The 22453-nt window shown below is 35.7% G+C and overlaps 1 protein-coding gene across 1 annotated transcript in view; it reads right to left on the reverse strand.

The window, feature by feature from the left end:
• Positions 1-22453, reverse strand: part of ZDHHC17 (zinc finger DHHC-type palmitoyltransferase 17) — a 62570-nt gene that overhangs the window by 34899 nt on the left and 5218 nt on the right. The window contains exons 2-5 of the mRNA XM_056516314.1: positions 11260-11363; positions 6222-6344; positions 2905-2982; positions 1425-1569 (exon numbers count right to left, since the gene is read on the reverse strand). Of these exons, the coding sequence (XP_056372289.1) occupies positions 1425-1569; positions 2905-2982; positions 6222-6344; positions 11260-11363 (450 nt within the window). The remainder of the gene's footprint in view (positions 1-1424; positions 1570-2904; positions 2983-6221; positions 6345-11259; positions 11364-22453) is intronic.

Genomic DNA, 22453 nt, shown 5'->3' on the forward strand with positions numbered 1-22453 from the left:
TGTTAAAATTAATTTAAATTTATATCACGGAAAGAATACCAAAATCACACTTGAAAATATTTGATGGATTTAATAAAAATCAGTATTTTAAAAACTATTGATAAGAAGAGCTGTTTTCAAAGTAACAGTAAATCTTCAGGCAATTTTTGTGTCTTTATGTAGGTACTCATGTAAAGACATATAGCTTCTTTTGAATTGAAGCATTATATGTTCAAATAAACAGGACAAATCTGCATACAAACATGAAAACAAACACAGGGAGACTTTATGATCACAGCACAATACTTTAAAGGCTATTGGTACTTTGTTAATGCTATGCTTCAAACAAGTTCACACTTGTATAATATCAGCAAGATTTTCTCTGGTAACATAGAACCCACACACAATTAAACATAATTTGAGAAGAAAATACAAATATTGCTCCTCATAAATACACACCCCTCTCCAATCATTATTTCCTACAAAATAGCAATTATATAAAATAAGATCAGAGGTTTTTTTGCTAGCTTACTCTTTATCATACACTAAGTACTGTTTTACCAAACAGATACAAACTGAATACTGCCTGGAGCAATAGCTTGGGGTTTTTCACATGTACAGGTGTAAGTAATTTTCTGCAGCAAATTTAATATTTGTCTTACACAGACCAAACTCACTGATTTCATATTCTACATGACCCATTGGATCACATCTCACTTGGTATTTGAAAGAATAAGCAAAATACAGAAGTGTGAACAGCATCAGTAGGACTGTCATATAACAGGGAGGCTTTGACTTTTCTCTATGGTTTATAGAGTAAAACAAATTTGTGCTTCAGGCACATGCCTATGGGTGAGTAAATCTACAAATTATAGTGCAGGGTGCATAGCAAACAGGATCAAGTTTTTGAGCAGACAGAACAAAAGATGGGACAAACAGGAACAGTAATGAATACACATTATATACACACTTTACAGATCTTGTTAGCCCCTTATATTACTGCGAGAAGATTTGTTAGTGTTTCATTTTCTACTTACACATGGAGGTAATTAGGAACAGCAATAAATTAAAAGTTGTTGACTGATGTGCCACTAGATTCTTTATCCACGTATAACCATGATTCTATGAAGCATTCTGTAACACTTGCTACCATTATCACAGTTACACTAAAAGATTATATTCATTAGAAATAAAGAATTAGAATTTCCATATACTACATTAGCGAGGTGTTAACTAAAGCCAAAGCACTCAGACAACTGTTGCAGGAAATTAATTTAATAGGTGGCACATCAACACTGTAGTCTACAAAAAAGGACGTGGAATTATTTTTATATTTATTCAAGCAAATATTTTGCATTTCCTTAATGGCAGGTGTAAGTTTCAATTGTGTTCCTACTCTAAATTTTAGTAGAATCTATTTAAACATGGTATTACTTAAAATTTACCTGTCCCTTTGCTATCAGGTAAGCAACAATCGAAGTGTGTCCAAACTGGGCAGCCAAATGAATACAGCTACATCCTTCTCCATCAATTAGCGACGGATCTGCCCCATATTTCATCAGCTGTACAACCATGGATAAGTGACCCTGCCTAAATGTAATAAAACACAAAAAACAGACAAACTGAATAACTATATACAGTAAAACTATTAAAATTTGAATACTGAAATACAACAAATATGTTTAGAGTTAATTACACTATCAGAACTTCCACACTAACTCATACTTTAAAAATGGCAACTGCCATGATCTGATTCTCCAAGTTAGTAAGCAAACTCATTCATATGAGAAATTCTATGCATATAATGCACTCATAACATGCAATTGGCTTAACTGTACTGCATAGCAAAAAAGACGGTCAACAAAAAAAAAAACAAACCAGGTTATAGCTGAGAAATCTAGTCTACTGTGACTTTTTACAAACCACATATGAAACCTGCTATTTTAAAAGATGTCAAACTGGCTAGATATTCTCACTTTTTGTAGGGCTTTAAAACTGTACTAAAACAAAAATAGGAGGAAAAAAGGAAAACTGAAGGTCTACATTTTCTCCACACTATCTTAAAAGCTTATGCATCTTTTTGGCATAATGAGCATAGGCATATCTTTCTTTTAGAGACAGTGCCTAAGTGTCAGTACAGTTTATGACACAAGCAAAAGACCTTTTCAATTTTGCAGGAGCCACTTCAGACAATGCTTCACAGAACTGGTTACAGGTAAGAATGAATACCAGGAAATTTAGTCAAGATTATGTGCTATTAACACAGAATCACAGACTGTGCTTTGTAACAAAAAGAAATAAAGAAGCTAAAATCTTCAAGAGAGGCTAACAAGCAAGTCCTCACCTTTAGCAAACAGATTATTTTGATACATTAAATATTCTAAAAGCTAATTTTCCAAATCTCCTTTTGCCATCTACAGTTAAAATATTCATATGGACACTATTTCTTTCCCATCTATTTCTAGGTGGTTTTCTGAATGAGCAGGTACTGCTTGAAGGCTGTCTTCAATTTTTCCAGCCCTTTATCATTCTCTAACCATCTTCTACATAAGAAAAGATTTTTTAAAAATCCACATATGTAATAGAACATTGTAAGGACAATGGCACACAAAATCATCCCACGACCCATCTGCAAAAGTGCCACTGAACTTCAGATGACTTGACAAAAATAAGATCTCAGAAGTAAAAGTAAGTCGACTATACTTTACATGTTTTACTATTGTAGCAATCATCTTCCTCTATATCAGAAAAAAACATATGCTGAAAGCTCCTTTAGTTCAAACATACCACATTCACAGGGAGCTCAGTTATCTAAGACTGAATTCATTCTAGAATTCCCATAAAATATAACAATTTCATAAAACTATCTATACTCCATGTTAAGCAAAGAAACAGAGAAGAAAATTTCAGAAGATTTTTTCCTACCTTGTTGCCCAGTGAAGTGGGGTAGAATTTAAATCTCCCCCAAGCTGATCAACAATAGCACCTTTTGATATATAGTATCTGGAATAACAGAAATAGTAAACATTATTGCTTTTTTTGGTTAAATAGAAAGGACACAACTGAGCATGTTTCATGTTATGCAAAACAGGCAGTTAGAGATCAGACCAGAACCTTTTCTTACCTTCATACAACTTTCCCTTTTAGAGGTTATGCAGATACTTTAAATTTTGTTGCATTTCTGACGTGGGTTGGGAGACTAGAGATGCCTCCTACTGTGTCTTAAACATTATGATGTTTCCTTATTTTATTCTAAGGTAAAACAGAATAATCGCTCCATACAATACTGCAAACTGTGCTACCACAGAAGTATTTAATAAACTATTCTTAAATATTATGGGGCTGTTGGAATTCTGAATTACTGGTTAAAGATGATGATACTAGAAAACTATCAGTTTTAGAGAATTTTGGCCAAATAGTAAAATTACATACCATTGGACCTACAGCTTATATCATCACTGGAATAAACCTGACCAAAGTTTTGATCCCAGAGATCACATTTAAGTTAAACATTTAGTGCAAGACTGAGATTTTTACATACTTTTTAATTGGTATTAATCAAAGGATAAAAATCATCTGAGTATTTAAAATATTTCTAAATGATGGGATATAAACTATTTTTCCTTCAAGAACATTTATAAAAAGATGAGCTATCTGTAAGAACAAAAGAAGTTAACTATTTTTAACTGCAATAATTCGTATTAATAGTAATTCATAATGTTTCTGTGAACTGTTCTCACTGCTGTTTTATCTGGGACACTAAACTGGCAATATTACTTTCCCTTTGTGAAAGAAAATGCATGCTTTAGAAAGAAATTAATGTTTCTAAATACAGGCCTTCCCAGAAGGCTTCTAGATTTTCATTCACCACCATCTAACCTTTGAAAAGTACCACCTAGCTACAGATTTGTGTTTGAACATTTCAAGTACCTGTGCCTACTGACTTTTCACTTTGAAAACACCTGTCAGGTATATATGAACACTGCTCTCCCACCCACACGAGCTGTCTTTCAAATCCTCAGCATTGAATTTCTGGCATCTCAAACTCTGATACGCATTTCAAGACATGGCAAGAAGGGCAACGAACAGAACAACTTGAAAACCATTACTTTTAAGTAACTACCTTAATTTTTTAGAGTGCTTATTGATTCAGAGAATGAAATTTCAAAAACAGCCTTTTTAGGAACCTTTAGGAACAGAAACTGAAAAATGCATGTCAGACTAAACACATGTAAAGAAAAAGTTTTTATACAGTTGCTTTAGAGCCACCAGACACAATGAAGTGTGTCAAACAGACTGACAACAGATATGTGATGGACAGATTTGCCAAAGTAAAAAACACAGTGTGAAGTACAAACAAGATCTACTCCGATCGATGCACAACAGTCCACTCATCTCCAACACTAAAAGAACAAAACTCTGACATCTTTCTGCACAGGTTATGTTTTTTTTATTTCTCCACGAGAAAAAACAAAGATTTTGGTAGTGTCTTGGTTCCACCTAGGTGAAAACACAAAGCACATTATATGGTAAAGAAATGAAGTAATTTTGTTACAGTAAAGTATCTAACTGAGGAGCTATTTATTCACCCTCAGGAAGGAGCTCCAAAGGAAATCTTGTCTAGATAAAAAGCACAGAAATTCACAGCCAAAGCTTGGATTCATCTCTCTGATGTGACAGCCGCTCATGGGGAGGTGAACACTAAACAGATTGTCTTCATTCAAACACTGGTCCTTGCAGAAATGCAGAATACGTTCAGATTCTGACAGCAGAACTGCTTACTGGTTAGTAGGTTTTATTTAGAAGGAAGAACTTCAGTTTGACAACTGGGAAAAGACAAGGCGACAATCTGCTGCCAGATGGTGCATTGAAATAACATTTTGTGTTTTTAGACTTGGTTGAGATTTATCACTGCATTTTGGTATCATTATACAAAAATGGTAAGACTTTTCTGCAAACCCAGACTGAAAAATAAATCTCCTTGTCTAAGCAGATCTTGCAGAAGGAAAGATGTGCTAGGTGAGAAGGCCTCTGAAGAAAGAAAGAACTGGGCAATCCCACTCTCAGTGAGTCATCTAAGCTTCCACTAGAAGATGCCAGGCATACAAGCCCTATTTAAGCAAACTACTTACACTCAAAGCAAGCAGATCTCATAAGAGGTTGCCTTAAGAAGAAAATACTTCTACTGATCTCCACATTAGGATCATTAAGTCTTTGGCAGGCATTTGAAAGCTATCTCAGCCTGCATTCAGTGCTTCAGGAATCAAAGTACATATTATTAAAAAGTACATGTTATTAAAGTCACTGTTATTAAAAGAAGGAAAAGCAGAAAAGAAATACTGGTCAGGAAAAAGCCCTACACTGGGGATGGGGAAATGTAGGAAGTAACTGTAAAGACATAAGGTCATTTTTTGCATTTTTAAAAAATCGAGTTGAAGAGATACCATGATGAAAACAGAATGGTGTTGCAGACACTTATCCCTGGTTTGCAGAAATATGAAAAGGTTCTGTAGTTTTCCTCATCAATGGGTTTCACTGTTATCTACACTGAATCTCAAGTCTCAAAATAGATGGGATGAAGAAATACTAAGAGAAGTCTAATTCCAAGCCTGCACTCCTGACAGACAAGCTGCTAAGCTACTTCACTGCAAAGAACTTACATAGTGAACTTAGCAATACCCACTAAGCAAGACACTGAAATCTAGTATCACAACAATAGACAACTTTATCTTTGTGTACCAAGTTTAATAGCCAACATATTTAATGAAATTTTCCACTGCACATAATGAGGAAATTGAGAACACTTGGGGAAAGATGTGATAGGCTTGAACAAAAAGAGAAAATACTAAATAATTTAGTTCTGAAGAAATAAAATTAACTAGTGCCTTGCAAAAAGAGAGTGAGAAAACACACAATAAAGTGATATAAACAAAAATAAATCAAGTTCCCCTAAAGACAGAGGAATCTGAAGTGCAAGAACTGCATCAAGAGAAGGGAATTTTAGATATAGTTAGACATATCAGTAGTTACATACACTCTAGTAAATAGCAGAAGAATAAAAGAAAATGCAATGCTGCATATCACAGTGGTAGAGATGCATTAATAGCCAAGAGCTTTGACATACTGTCAAGGAAAAAAGGACAAGTTAGACACATGAAATTTAAAGACATTCAGTTAAAAAAAGAAATCAACATTTTTAATGACATAATTAATTTTTGTTTAACTTAAAGTGTAATACATACTTCACCAGATCTATCCTGTTGTTGATTGCAGCCCAGTGGAGAAGCGTCACGTTTTCTTTGTCTGGCTGTCGAACGTCATAACCAGCTTCCACCAGCTCTCTACATCGTTCATATATTCCATATCTTGAAGAATAAAACAAGCATTTGTCAAAATGCTTACTTTAGATTAAAATGCATTCAGTAAACACCATACTTTCGGTCATAATACAAAATCTTCAACAGAAATGAAAAATCCTTCCTTTCCTATATGATTACAAATGTCTTGCAACAAGAAACTTCCAATGGCAAAAGTTACATTAATCAAGATATTATGGAAAATTTTTGTCCACAGAAAACTGTACTGCAGAGCAAGGAAAAATATCTGCCAGTAGTATACTAAATTTAAGTAACTGTTGAGTTCCCAGGGACTCCACTGCATTTGTTTCTCCCACTTTGGTTCTCCTTTCTTTCCAGCTCTTGAAGATCAAATAAAACTTAGCCAGCTGATTTAACAGTATCTTCCAAAATTCAGAAGATAAGATCATCAAACCAATTACAAACACTAGCAGCTCAAGTATTTCCCATTCTTCTCAAGACAACAAATAGCAATCTTTCTGATACAAGTTAGTATAATTTTCTTTATTAGGGCACTTTGAAATTCTGTACATTAATTTTTTTAAAGAGAACTATGAAATGTGATGTACGGCCATTTGAAAAAAATTCCACACACATTTGAAAGTTGAAACAAATCAGGAAGCATAAACATGACTTAGGCATTTAATGTATAGGAGTAACTCCAACATTAAAATTTTGCCTTTATGTTTACACTGTTTTACCATCTATTTTTAGTGTCAAAAATGCAATGCAGAAAAGCAAGTAAAGATTACATTTCAAAAATCTGTACATCCCACAGGGGTTTCTCAGATGTCAAGGAGGACAATTGCAATCAAGGCCAATGCCTTGTGATATATCACTTCTGCTAAAACAGAATTTTAAAAGCCTCTCAAAGTGACTTAACTAAGTTTCTCATATGCTGCTTCTATGTTCTACTTTCTGCAGAAGAGACAGCCTTAGAAAAGGCTGTTCTGTTCCACCTGAGCAGCTTGCATAACTGATGCAGAGACCTTCTTCCTAGGGTAGTAACCATTCTTACTTTTTCTTTCACATATTTGAATGCAACCTCAATCTGGATGGTGCTTCCATAATGAATGGTGAAATGACCCAAGCCAACAAAACTCAGGAACACTTTCTAAGCCTATCACAGATTTAAGCACAGAAATTAGTTGGACACTATTAAAAAAGTACTAGACATAACAGCCCACTTAGATAATGTTGTTTTCAATTTCTTAGGAAAGTTGCACAAGAACTATAAAAAATGCTGGAAATTATTGTCACAATTGTTGATACAATTTTCTGCATCTTCAATTTATTAGATTGTCAGAAGAGGTCTTAAGGATCTTGACAGACAAAATCTGCCTGGCAAAAACGTTAGGAATTTACAACAATTTGCTCCTCTTCCTGGAAACAACATGCTCTCTACAACTAAATAAAGCACTGAATCTGCTGCAGCTATGATTTCTTCAGCTCTGTCCCAGAAGTGCAGCATTCTTTTCTCACATACAACCTACAATCTTCGTCCATCAATTTGCTGCAGCTGACCTCACCTTGCCTTCTCCAAAGGTTCACAATGCACTGTTAGGTTAGAAAATGACAAAGTCACCTATTTCAGACACTCAGCATAATCACGCTTGTAATGTTGTTATAAAGGGCTCTATGCCCTTGAAGAGTAATGGAGAGTATGATTGAAATCCTCACAGGAGACTGATATATTGCTCTAACAAATATTCAGCATCTGAGTGAATTCTAGAGGGGTGATGCTGTAAACATCAATATGGAGCATAATTAAAGCATATTATTGAGCACGTCTTGTTCTGAAAGAAATGGGATTAGTCCAGGACAAAATACCATTGTGCAAGCTCATTATGCTACCACAATCTCTAAGCCATTTCAGTAACTAACCAGTAACATTTTATTTGTCATCGCAGGTTAAAGATATTCTGACCTTAATGCGTTCAAAACCAGTACCCTACTGCCGTTTGTCTACAAACACATAGACTCTTGAAAATAGATAATGCCAGCTTTGCAGCACAATTAACATTAAATTTGGCCAGAATAATGGGAAGGAATCTCTCTACGGTGAGCACATCACCATGCCAACAAAGAGTAGGTAAACCAGGAGCTCACTCCCTCATATTGCTATCATTGTAATTCAAATTAAAGCTGTTTGAACAGGAAATACAATTAACAGAAAAACAAATCCTTGCTTCTCTTTGGAAATCTCATTCCCATGAATAATGGTAGTAAATACTATGAAAGTCTTTTACACATTCTCAAGGTTTTTGTGTTAACAGTAAGACAGTTTTGTTTTCAACAGAAAGGGTTTAACTCAGGGAGCTGCTTAACAGACTATTAACAGCAGTGTTGAAAGACAAAAGAAATTCAGCTCTTAAATATTGTTCCAAAGTCCTGACTTGTCTAGACAGTTGTGGCCATATTACTAATGTGGGAAGGTACATTTCACTTTCAGCAATGAAATCAACACTGTGGGCACAAATTACCAGGAATAATGGATGCGTACCTGTGCCACAGTCTATCCCCTCTCTCCTGTGAATAGCTGAAAAGGGCCAGGAGTAACTGTTCCTTTGGCCAACGCTTACCAATTTGATTTACTCCATATATGCCTTTTTATCAGTTACCCTATGACTGATGAGAAAAAAGTATATATCCAACAATTTTTTCCCTTGGTGAGATTCAACACAATTCATACTTTATGCTGCACTATTTCACAATGTGCACAACTTCATTTTGAATGATCTCATTGAATAAAACTTAAGAGAAAAGCTAATCTTGTGATAATGAAATCGTAACACTTGAGCACAAGGAATCAATCTTCCAGAGTCACAAAAGCACTTATTAATACCATTAATGTTTAATACCCATGTTCATAATGGTCATTTAACTTACTTTCAACAAAGTTGGAATTTGATCAAACTCTCTACAAGCCAAGAGTGTCTATTCACTCTCAACAGAACAGAAGAGCACAATCCCAGCATTAATGTGCTTCAGATTTTGTTCTCCGAGTGACAGCCCATCACACGCTTCTCTACCTGAGAGCTTCAGCTACTTCTCAGTTTCTCAGCTTAAAAGATTCAAAACAAAACAAAGGCAGCAACTTGGTCAGGTTAATACCGGACGCTTCCTAAGACACCATATTATTTATTTTAACCATATTAAAAGTTATGACTGCTGCCTTGGATGACAGGGGGCTACTGCTGTCAGACCATAGAAACAGAAGTATCCAACACACCATCATTAAATTTCACTTTTAAATCACTTGTGATGGTTTTGTTGATTTGTTTTTTGTTTTTTTTTTAAACAACACTGCATTCCCTCCCTGGAGCTCCAGTGAGAACTCTAAATATCACAGAGGAACAAAACCAAAGGCAAGCATGGATGATTTTTTTACTATTGATCTGAAAACAGTATTTCAAATACAAATGAGTGGCCTGCCTCTGCTTTTAGTAACACAGTGGAGATTTTCTATGAACCAAACAATTTTGCCATAACCAAATATAAGATGGTAAAAAATTACACACACATTCTAACATATGCAACATGAAGGGCCAAGACGGTGCAACTTTTAAAGCTACCTAGATGCTCTTGGGCATGTTTACAACAAAGTCAGTGAAAAGTGCTCCTTGTATGAATACGTAGTAACACCAAATACTGAATTTTGACATGTTGACAGTCCCCCTTCCATGCAATAGTAACCATTAGGGCTACAATATGAAACTGCAGTCCTTGTGGTGAGAAGTCAACTCAGAGCTGTCGGTTCTTGTATGAGGAGACCAGAAAACAAGTGCAACAACTCAGCTGAAAGCACAGATCAGCCTGAATCTGAGGGTTAAGAGGGACAAAGATATCTTAGGTTTTCAAACATGCAATGAGCATACAAGAATAGAAATAGGTAACTTCTAAAACCACTTTTGCTGAAAAATATGCTTCCATACTTTTGTAAGAAGCAGATAGTTTGATATCATGCCAATATTTTAATTTCTAAAAATACCCTAACGTGAATATTATAGGTTGCAGTGCTACTGTTCAGTATTTAAAGCAACTACAGCAGAGTCAGACATCTGTTTCAGGAAGCTAAACTCCTTACTGCTGAAAACAAAAAGTGAAGGAAAGTACATACTTTCTATGCCTAAATTGGGCTTGTGTCACACACAGAGCTGCAAAGTTGCTTTCAGTTTAGGCAGGTTTTTTTATTTTCTAGAAAAAAATGCAAGAAAAAGCTTCTCTTAAGAAGAAAAAGTCAAATAGCTCTCTGCAAGATACATAATGGTTTAAGCATAGAAATTAACAATACAATAATAAAAATAAAAATCTTACAGAACTATCTCAGCTCATTGAAGAAGTGATGGTGGTGGTGGTTTCTGAATGGCAAACAGTAGCAAACTAAAAAATAATGTCATCACAACTTTCTCAAAAGTCGTGTAAATTAGTGTCTGCTAGAGGACTGTGGAACAAACAAATTTGTATAATACATCTTCATAAAGAAGAGCAATTAAGTCTGTACTCAGTTCACCCCTACAGTCCTCCTTCAGTACTAAACTTAGTTTCATTGTAGGATGGAGACTGCAGGATCAGAGATACGGGAAGTTAGAGACACATTCTTTCTAACCTAGGAATTGATCAAACCCCTTATGTTTGCATATAAATTTACCTATCATCACCTACGGAAAATAAACATCAGTACCATCCTCTTTTGCAACAATCTGTCCAGCAACCACCTCTATATACAACTTACCACAATTCCTCCCATATTTCTTATACCATGATCATAAATTTGTTGTAACAGTAATTTTGGAGAGGTTATTTCTGAAATCTCCCATTATTGGATTGAAAAATACAGTTTAACTTCCACTTAACACAAATAACCTGTTTTACTGTTTCTAACTGAAACATAGACAAATCTAATATTCAGAAATAAACTTACTGTGTGGCTTTGACAATGTCCCAAGTGCTGTAATCATCAATGTGGCTTTTCCGTCCAAGAGATTCACTGTATCCATGGTTGTAATGGCTTTGAGGTTTTATTTCCTAAAAAAGATAAACCTGCTTTTAGAACACGCAAATCACCAAGTTTCTGAGGAAAAAAAAAATTATAAGCAAAACTAGAACCAGTACACAGCTGAATGCACTATAAAGCCATCCAAATGTAAGAGTGGTACATTTCTACATTTTGGAAAGCAGGCCACCATGTTTCCCAGTATACTTTTCAAACACTTACAGAAAACACGATTTGCAATCACAGGGTTCTGCCAAATTCTATGCTTTTTTCCTTGTATTTTTATAGAAGGCTAACAAAAACTAAGAACAAATTTCTTTACGTAGTATAGGGTTTGGGTTTTTATTTTTTGGTTTGCTTTACTTTGCTTTTATAAAGGTAACATAACATAGTTTATTTGCCATAAACTGACAAAATTCCTCTCTGTTACTACAAATAAATGTTGTATTTCAAACAGCAGCTGTTATCTGTGGATGCTTAAGCTGTGGGTCTCAAAAGTGAATGGCATGACCATGACGTGCGTTTTGGCACATACAACTCCCTGACTTAATTCTGTTGCTGAAGGGAAACACTTCCAGGCTCAGTGTTTCCCTTGGTGGAATCTATATTCAAACACTGCATTAACACATCTCTAGGGCAGCAACACACCATTTTATCTTTACAAACACATGAAAGCTCAGCAATAATTAATTTTATACATCTTCTGGACAATTTTCTATGTGTTGCAGATGCTATAGCCATGCAATTCAGCATAGCTACATAAAAAAGCATGAAAACTGCAACATGGGTGGAAAAGCAAAAAAAAAAAAAAAAAAAAAAAAAAAAAAAAAAAAAAACAAAAAACCAAGCTCTCTGTAAGTTCTAAAAATGCATTTCAGTTGATGTATTGTTTACTTTCCATTTTCCCCAAGACATACTGCCATGAGAAAAATTATTACCTTTAATCAAAAATTGGAAAAACTTTTAAATACCTCATTGAAGGTATTTAATTAAAACAATTCCAACTTCCACTTAGTTACTGAAATAAAAAATCAACTTGTTCATTATTATACTATACAGGTTTTTAAATTTTTTTAAAATAAAAATAAATGAGTCAAGACAATGATCATGCAGTGCACCTAACCTTAGCATGGATTCATATTCACTAATCTCCACTACCAGCTCTCTCTAAAGATGCATGTTGCCCTGTTAGCTCAACTAAGAGATGTATTACAGGTAGGGACAGTTCCAATTGCCAGCAGGAGCAGGCCTTTCTGTTTCTCAAGTTATGTCAGAGGGGCAGTAATTTCTACGAAAGGAGATGTTGGGCACAATGAGAAATAACTTCTTACTGTGCACAGCTGTGGCTAGTGAGCCAAAGTGTTTTCTTGCTTCCTGGGGCATTAAACAGCTCTCCACTAAATGGGTGGGAGTTTAAGTGAACTGCCCTCTAACCCTTAGACGTACTCATCTTGGCTGCTGTTTTAAAATAACTATTTCTACTTTAACAATATTACATACATAATCTCTTTCAAAGAGGCTAAAAAAATAAGTCTGAAACCCACATTTGAAGTATTTCTAGATTTCAACATGCTGAAGTACCTCTTAGGTTGAAGTCTAAAATCAGTTATAACTTCAGAGTAAACTATCAAGAAATTAGTCTAGTTGCAAATCTGAAAACTCTTGAAATTTATTTAAAAACTGAGTAATTTCAGTTGAGCATGTTTGTATTCATTACATACAATATACCTATTCCAGATAGGAGGAAAACAAATTCAAGTAAGAATTTCTAATGCATTAAATACATTTTGTTGCACTAAATTAATATAGTAATTTATATAGTTGGAAAAAATATGAAAATTTATATACTAAAAAAAACTTTCAAGAAACTGAAGCACTCAGAGCTTTAAAGCCAGAACACAGTTAACACTGATGACTAGTGCAGGAAGCCTTCATTTTCAAAACGATTTATTCTTATCCATGACTTTTCTTCAAAAAACCGAATTTTTCCATTTCACACAGTACCTAAGTGATCAGTAGATTTTATACATATTATATATATTTTTTTTTATATATATTTATTTATTTTTTTTTAACCACAATGTTATTCTGCAGCATTTAATTTTTCTTCCCTAGCCTGAAAAATTACCTAGATGAACCAATTAAGCACTGCCAGCCCAGCAGGAAGATTGCTCTGTTCCATCTCCACAGGAGAGACAACCTAAATATGTAACAGGGCATCTGCTATCATCCAAATTGCATGTTACAACCAAACCTCTTACAATTCAGAAACATAGTTTTGTTTTGTATCTGAAAAAGGCAACGGCTTAACCAAACTGGTTTTTTTTCCCCCAGCTACTATATAAGCCAGAGATAGATAATTTATAGAGAGAGTTGAGCTCCTATTTTATGTTTAGGAATAATTGAAACAATTCCAAAAACCCCTCAAAGTTTTATGAACATCACAGCCTCCAAAATCATACCATGGAGTCTTCTACACCACAGTGTAAACTGTGGGAAAAAAGATTACTTTAGATGTGCCTGAGAAGAATATGCAGACACTGCTTATTTTGGAAGTAAATCTTTAACAGTAAATCACAGCAAAGCATATAAAATCTAAATTCCCAGCCAATATAGTCAATTCTCTGCAGCCTGGACAAAGATTCCCAATCTTAGACTCAAAATTTTTATTCATTATTATCTATGCAACTTGACAGCTGCATGCTGGCTCACAGCAGCATGCTGGCTACTTTAAGTGCCATTCTACAGGGGTAACTCTTACCTGGCATTATGAGTGCCTGGTTTATGGCTGTAATTTGCACAGTAACCTCTGGGTTCCTAAGCCAAAAAGCTATCACGAATCAGGAGAAAAGAAAACTTGGATTTTGTGAATCACGGTAATATTTGATTCACTTGGACCAAGCAAATAATGCTTACACACTATGCTTGGCTGACAAGGCAAAAATAAAAGAAGCAAAGTAGCAACTAGGAACTGAAAATAATTGTTTCAGGGTTCTGAAATTCCCATGCAGGGCTAGTGTACCAGAATATAAATGGAGAAGAATAATTTTTCCTAATTATTCTAGAAAGAATAATTTAGAAAGAAATAACCAAAGACTAATACTAAGACAATGCAACACAGGTTTACACAGGCACTAAGTGGGCAAGTTACCAAAACCAGGAAAACAACTGACAGCCTGGAGTAGAAGACCCTTAGAAGACCTGCAATGACTGAATGCAAACCAGGTATCTGCTCAAGGGGGCACATTTCTAAACTTTGACCATAGCAATTTAAAAGACTGCCATTAAAAAAACCTGTTGATAATGAACACAATCTCTGTTTATATGCATTGCTACCACAGACAATGGTTTCAGCAGGCACAACCATCAGACACTGCTGTAACACACAGTAACACAGAGCTCCCTCTGCCCAGGCATCACACAGCCTGCCCAGCCCCAGCAGGACCAACTGCAGTGGTGCTACACCTGGGGGAATTTTGCATTTTGCAAAAGCAGCTAAACTAGAAAGAAATCACACATAGGACACTGACACAGTATCTCTTTTCAGAGTTAACAAAAAATAGTAACACACAAAATAGAATTACTTCCTCCATCTTGCTGGACAGAAGAGAAAGCTCAACTTGTAAATTCAACAATGATCTAAATTACCTGCCTTCCATTAGTAAAGGCACAGAAATAAACATAAAAAAGTGAAAAATTGTGAGTACAGGTTTTTAAGTTACCACTTAAAAGAATGTACCTCCCCTAAATTCATACACCCTCACACAAATTTTAGGAATATACTTTAAATTCTTGAAACTACTATGACTCTATAAAACATATGATATGACAGATTGATAATAAAGTAGCAACATAACATTTTGAGAGTATAAACTGCATTCACAACATTTCCCAAGTGTTAAGATGCTTTCCCTTTTTTGATGAAAATATTGATTCCAGGAAAATTTAATTTTTCAATGATGATCCACTGTTAAAAAAACCTTAACAGCCAATTAAAAGATGAAAAGCTAAAACCCAAGTGCATTTGTCTTCTGCTATCTTGATCTTTAATGACAACGGCTATTCCCCAGCTGAGTCAGGAAAACCAGTAAGAAGATAGTAGGGCAGAGGCCTGATGTCACTGATTTAAAATAGGCAAGTTGGAAACACCAGATTTCTAGTTGTTTCATTCTGTTTCAAGGAGCCATTTTCAAGCAGGACTCGAGCCAACATTGTTACCTTCGCTGAAATATAAAGTTCATTCCTCTGCCCACTCTCACCCACTGCTCTTGGTTCCGTGCTCCTGCTGCCTAAGTCAAGCCCCTTTATGACTTGGAGCTGTGGTCACACCACGGCCCCTCCTCTCATTACAGGACAGCGGAGGGGGGGGTCAACAGACAAAACTCAATCTTTTAGTAACACAGAAAGCTGAATCTGTTTCTCCTGTGAAAACACAGGCTCCAGAGAGAAAGCAAGCCAACAGAAGGCAGCAGGAATATTTCTGCACATGCTAATTGTTAATTTGACTAAGTAATCATGGACAACACACTTCAGCTTTTAAACAACCAAGAAGTTGAGCTGATAGGTTGAAGAAAATTATTCTACTTACAAATTGGTAGAGTTGGCTGATATGGAAGATTACAAGAAAGACAAATTTTGCTCATCAGAGCATTATTTGGTTCCCCCATTCCTACCAAGGATCACTTCTTCTAGATGAGCTTCCCACTTCAGTGACAATTCTTTGACAAGGCCCTAATCACTCATATGCAACTGTGGCTATTTTGTCATTACTCATTAGTCAGAAAATGTGCAGACTGCTTGCACAGATGCACAAGTAATGCAGCGTAGGAGAAAAAAAAAAAAACAAAAAAAAAAAAAAAACAAAAAAACAAACCAAAACAAAACAACAAAACACAAAAGAGAATAATGCTTTAAAAGTAAGAACAAAAAGACGTATTTTGGTAAAAAAAGAAACAACACAGAAAAAAAGCAAACCTCCTCTGGAAAACAGGACCAGTAAGATGGGAAGAGAAAAGATAATGCAATATACAAAAGATAACTCCAAAGGAAAAAGCATGAAGCACAACAGAGAGGAGAAGGGAAAGTGTTTATTCTTGGAAGCTCTGCTAATATCGGCATTTCCAATCAGTCCTCCTCACAAACAAATACATAATAAAGTTATGCTCATTTCCCCTCAGTACTCAAAGCTTTTAATCTTTTCCAATAAAAAAAAAGACTAAATGAAACATGCTTAAGAAGGATTCTTAGAATAGTATTTACAGAAAAAAATAAGCAGAAAAAAAAGAATAAGATGACCAAGACTGAATTATTCTGAGAGTGCAATTTCATAATTCACAATTATATATAGCAGGAGGATATGAATAGGTCAATACGCCTGCTTGGACATAAGGAAGGAAGGAAAGAACTGCTGCTTACAGCTGCCACACATGGCTCTGGTAGGCATTAACAGATGGCTAGGTCTGCTTCTCCTTCAACTTTATGCAATGTTGCTGCAAGGAAGCGACACCATGATCAAAATCAGACACTCAAATTCTGAATGGTGACCAAGATCATTGAGACTTACAGAGAAAATACTAACAGATTTTAAAATAAAAACTTAGAAATAAAATATTCCATACTATTGCACCTGTTTCTTAATAGAAAAGAAAGCATTTCTTTTTTAATTGATGACTACACTATTTCCATATCTGGCTGTAGTCAGAGAATCATCATAAAATTGGAAGTGACTGCAACTGTTTCAGGGAAGCTAAATAATAATTCTCATGTATGTGTGTTACATTTAGCAGGAGGTTAGTATTAAAGAATTCCTTCCCCCATATTTGGGTGTTCAATTTCCCTGTTCTTCACTTACTCTAATATAGTGCTTTATAATTTGCTCTCCCAGTTTTCCTCCTACTTTTAAAAAGGTGCAAGAATCTCTAAAAAATTTATACATAGTTATTTGCATATTATAAACACCCACATTCATTTAAATACACAAAAACTAGTCACTTATGAACTAACATTAACAGAAAAATGCTCCCAAAATAAACACAAGCAAATCAATCAAACACAAACAACAACAACAAAGAGATACTGCTGGTATTTTAGTTTTTTTAATGAAAGATCCTCTTCTAAAGTTTATGGTAACTTTCCTTCCCCTACCTCTTTAGCTAACTCTTCAATCCACATTGTCACAGAAATAGAGGCTAAAATTTGTTAGTTTTACAGGCATAAGAAGAGTAGTAGTTTTTCTTCTCTAGAAACCAGTTTCTCCCAACATTTACTGCTGCAACAGTTAATCTAACTGCTGACTGTCATCAAGTGGGAACTGTCTGATCCTTCTCATACTCACACAAACACCTAGCCCAGAAAGTTAAAAATTCTCTAGGGCCATGTAGGTTCGTAACTTTGAGGAGCCAGACTGTTCAGCAGCTATGAGCTGTTAGATTGTCTGGACCAGGATGATTCATATACACCTTCAGTTTAGCTAATCCATGCTAGAAAATTTCTGCCTAAACCAGGCTACACTCTCCATGCGAAAAAAGCATGCCATACCATTCATTTTATGAACTGATCAAACTATGCATTTAAAAAAAAGTTCAGTGTTTGGCTTGCAAATATATACCATCAGACTTGCCTTAAGGGTTAATCCTTAACCATTAACATTAGGATCCTCCCTGCCTCTATTATAGCACTAAATTACACAAAATGATAAAATAAACTTCTATTCAATGGTATTTCTGTTACTGTTTTCCATTACTTTTTATATTTTACTGCATTTTTGAAGTCTGTTCAGTTTACCTCCTACAATTTTGGTCTAATTGCACAGTTTCTTCATGCAGTAGAAGAAAAGATGCCGTTATGAAAATCCCTTGAGAAGCTAATTATAGAAAATATAAACAATGGAAATAAATCTGTGCCTTATAATATATTTTTTAGTCAATCTATAATTTAAGTTGACAATGTTTTCTTTAAAAAGTGATGAAATAAGATTGAGAAAAGCCTCACCTCAAACACCATAAATCAGTCCTTTTGCTGCTACAGATTTCCACCCACATGCGAGTCAGGCATCACACTGAGAGCATAATCCTGCACACTCTCCAACACAGATCTAATTTTTTACATAACAAGTTAGAGATGCTCAACTAGAGCCCTTAATCCAACCACTCTATGCAGAGGTCAGAGATCATGTGATTTAAAGCACAGCTGATAAGTTTTGTTTCTTCAAAATAAGCACCCACAACCAGTCAATTGTTTTCTAGTAATTTCCTTGAAGATGCTCCTAAATTGTACAGTTATACTTTAGGAAGCTATAGCTTCACAAATAGGCTTTTCAAGAGGCTTTGTATTTGCACACACAGCATCAAAAGTAAGCGCTATTTAAAAGAGCTACATTTACTAGCATTTTTAAAGGTTAAAAAAATTAAAAGTTTAAAATGCTATGGTGTAAAGCTCACTACAAAGCTTTTGTTTAGTCAGCAACTTACATTAACATGTACACATATCTTTCTGGCTTTCTTTTCAAGGAGTGGTGCATTATGTTCTCAGCCAAAAATCTCAGGTCTTTGGCAAAAACGAAACTATTCTTTTCCAAGTGATTTACACAGGTCTGGGTTTCACAATACACAAGCTTACAGAGCCATCACCCTAAAAAAAATATCCCTGAAAGACCTAGCATAAAGAAGAGTCGGTCATGAGATTAGTTTACATATTTCATTCTTTTAAACCACTAAACTTCAAAAATGCACCAAAGTATGTGTCTACCTAAATAATGATTCTTAGCTACTTGGAGAAAAAAACAGTCCTCTTTTTAAAATACACAGAAAAGGATATTCTTAAAAGTCTTTTACAAAGGTAAATGCTTTTTCCATCCATCAAGAATTAGATCACCAGCAAGCACATACGATAGAATGAGCAGTCACAGCCTAGCTACAGATGCTCTTTTCTCCTTGGATGATACAGAGAAAAAGAGTTAGTACAAGTTCTGTTCAATCCTTAAAAAAAATTCAATTGACCATTCCCATCTTAGCTTTGAAGTAGCCAATGGAGCCTCACATCAATAGCCAGCAGAGCAAACTCCCACTCCCAGTTTTAATAAACACAGGCTGGTTAACCCACCACAACTAGGAAGTGCATGAAATGTGTTTGTAGTCACGTTAATAAACAATCTTCTGCAGCAAATGAGACAGCTTAGTGAATCCATGGTCTAACACTGCAGAAGGGTCCCATTCTCTCCACTCCACACTTTTCAAACCGGGACTGCCAGCTCACCATCTACCTTCTGTCAGTGCTTTAGTACACTTGACCCTCCCAAGAGTAGGCTTAGTGAACTGGCAGGTTATTCACAGCAGTTTTTTTTACTGGATGCATTTTCTATTGATTTACTTCCCTGAACTGGCTCATCCTGGGAGCAGACAAGCATCACTGACATAGGAGTGTACCTGGAAGCACCTAAATCACAATCAGCTTAAGACAAGCTCAAAGTGACCTGCAATCAGGCAGGTGATCACACTCCTGGTCCTGGCTGCACCTTCTCCATTACCTCCTCCCCTTTATCACAACAGCACAGTAAAGATGTCAGATTAGGTCACAGATTCACCAAGCAAGTACCACCCCAAGTCATCCACTGGCCACACAATTTCAAGAGCTCACTCCAAGAAGGGCAAGGAGCTGAGTTGGGGTTCCACCATGACTGGAGAACAGTTTAAACCCAATCATAAAAATTACATCCATTCAGAGCCAGCAATGCAAGTGTTCTCAGAGCACGCTCTGATGTCCTCCCTCTTGCTACTGCACTCCCTCCTTCTTGAGACATCTTCTGATCTTAAGCAGCTTTCCAAGCTCTGACCACAGCATGCCCACTACCCTCCACTTTTGGTACCTCCTCCATAATAGAGAGGATCAAGGAAACACTTCCACATACCTCAGGGCATCCTACAAGCATAGAAAGAAACTACTAGATTTCAAAATTGCACAAGACAAATTGTAGTCTAATGTTACACCATGTACTGGGCATAACAGGCCCAAGGCTTCCATTCAGCCAGACTCTTTGACTTCAGAAAAAGCTTTCTACTCTGCTCCACAGTCTCATCTGTAATATACCCCAGTGTTTCTCTCAGCTACAAGGATACCATGAAAGTCAAATCTTTATCTCATACTGTCTTTGAAAAGCCAGAGGACAGTGTGCATGCTGAAATACCAATTACTGAGACTGCTCCTATCTAAACATGTCAGTACCAATGGCAATGTTGTTCAGTTTTCAAGCAAGTGGCAAACAAACATTTTCCTCCTTAATTGTGTAAATTTTCTTCCACATTCATAAAGTCTCATTACTTTCCTAAGCAAACAGGCAAGCACAGTGAAACAAGCACTGTTGAAAGACAAATCTTCTGTGAATTCTGAGAGAAATAAGGCCTTTGCTTAATAAGCAAAAGCAAACTGAATCAACACAAATTTGGGTAAAACCAGACATTTATCTCTTATGCATTAAGAGATAAATTAATAAATTAAGAGATGTCTCAAAACAAATTTTTAACTTTAAAATCAATTACTGCCCAAATCAGAAGAAGATATGTAGAACAAAAAATGTAAATAGCTGAAAACTAGTTTAAGTGTTTTACCAGATGCCCAAGAAGCCACAATTTTACCACTGAGAAAAAGACCAGATGCCGAAAAACTGCACTGTTTCAAAGGCAACTGTACCAAAACAATTTTTAAAATAATCTTGCAAGAATGGCAAGTGAAGCATTAGCAATGACCGTGACAAATTAGAAAAATACAAAAAAATAAAATGCTAGCAAAAGGATACAATACCCCCCTATCCCTAGAAGGAACCCTAGCAATAAAATAAATTAACAAAAGTTGTCAAGATTACAAAGAATGACAGAACTGTCAATAAAAACACAAAACCACAAAATTTGAAAATGTTCAGTAAATGCAGAATAAAGTCTGGCCAGAAAATTTAAATTGCCCCAATAAAATGCTTTCTAGAACAACAAGTATTAAACTTCTGTAAAATACAGGTTGTTTGGGCCAACCATATAGTCCAAAAGATGTAAATATTGCTATTCATTAAGCCAGAAGAAACTCCTGCAGTCTGGATACAAGATGATATAGGTTATAAATGGTTGCCATTTTAAGTCATTGCTGGCTTTTCTACGTTTTGATATAAAACTGACAAAAAATCAAATACTAATAATATAGCAGACTAGCAAAGACTAATACCATGGCTTCACAGGAAATTAAACCTGTCACTTTCATTTGATAAATTAGTAGCAATGGTCAAACACAGTTAATGTCCAAAGTGTTTGGGTTAGTAGTGTCTGATATTTTGATTAAGAAATTAGAATATAATGGAAGTTAATGTGGTCTATTTTGCACGTACTAAAAACCACAGCTGAGCAAGCTTTATTCTTATGATTTGCTTTGTGACTATTATACATACTCTCCTAGTTAAGGAATATGCTCCAAAAAAACCCCATCTTTGTTTTTTCAGTAGCTCCCATTTGAAACCCCCAGAGAAGTGTCAATATGATAACACTGAGGGTCCTTCAGGGCTGTACCTTGACCCATCCTCTTTTACCATTGGATGCAACCCAGAAGTAAACAACAGACATAATCCTTACTGGGAGGAGAGGGCGGGGAGTCTATGGAGAGAGAAAAAGGGAATAACTAATACTGTCTTTCTAATACAACTTGGGGAATGTTGGGACAAGACAAAATTAGGGTTTTTTAAATATCAACAAAAGCAAAGTTCTATCTAAAATAAAGACCCATCGTAGAAACTACCTCGAAGGGATGGTCATTATCTGCATACAAGTTTCCCGTGTGGCACAGCTCCCAATAAAACCAGTACAAATATATGTATGGGGAATGATGAGCAGGAATCACAGGATGGCCTTGGGTGGAAGGGACCTTGAAGCCCATCTAGTTCCAACCCCTCTGCTGTGGGCAAGAACACCTGTCACAAGAGCTCAGAACCCCATCCAGCCTGGCCTTGACTTCCAGGGATGGGTCAGCCACGGAGTGTTTACTGCCACAGCTGTGTGACTGCCAGAATAGTGCTCTGCTCCTAAGTTCCTGCTACAGCTCCTGCACTGAGAGCAAAGCCATCAAAATACAGAAAGAACAAATGAACATG

Source organism: Oenanthe melanoleuca, chromosome 1A, assembly GCF_029582105.1.
Source record: "Oenanthe melanoleuca isolate GR-GAL-2019-014 chromosome 1A, OMel1.0, whole genome shotgun sequence".
In the NCBI taxonomy this organism is placed as follows: Eukaryota; Metazoa; Chordata; class Aves; order Passeriformes; family Muscicapidae; genus Oenanthe; species Oenanthe melanoleuca.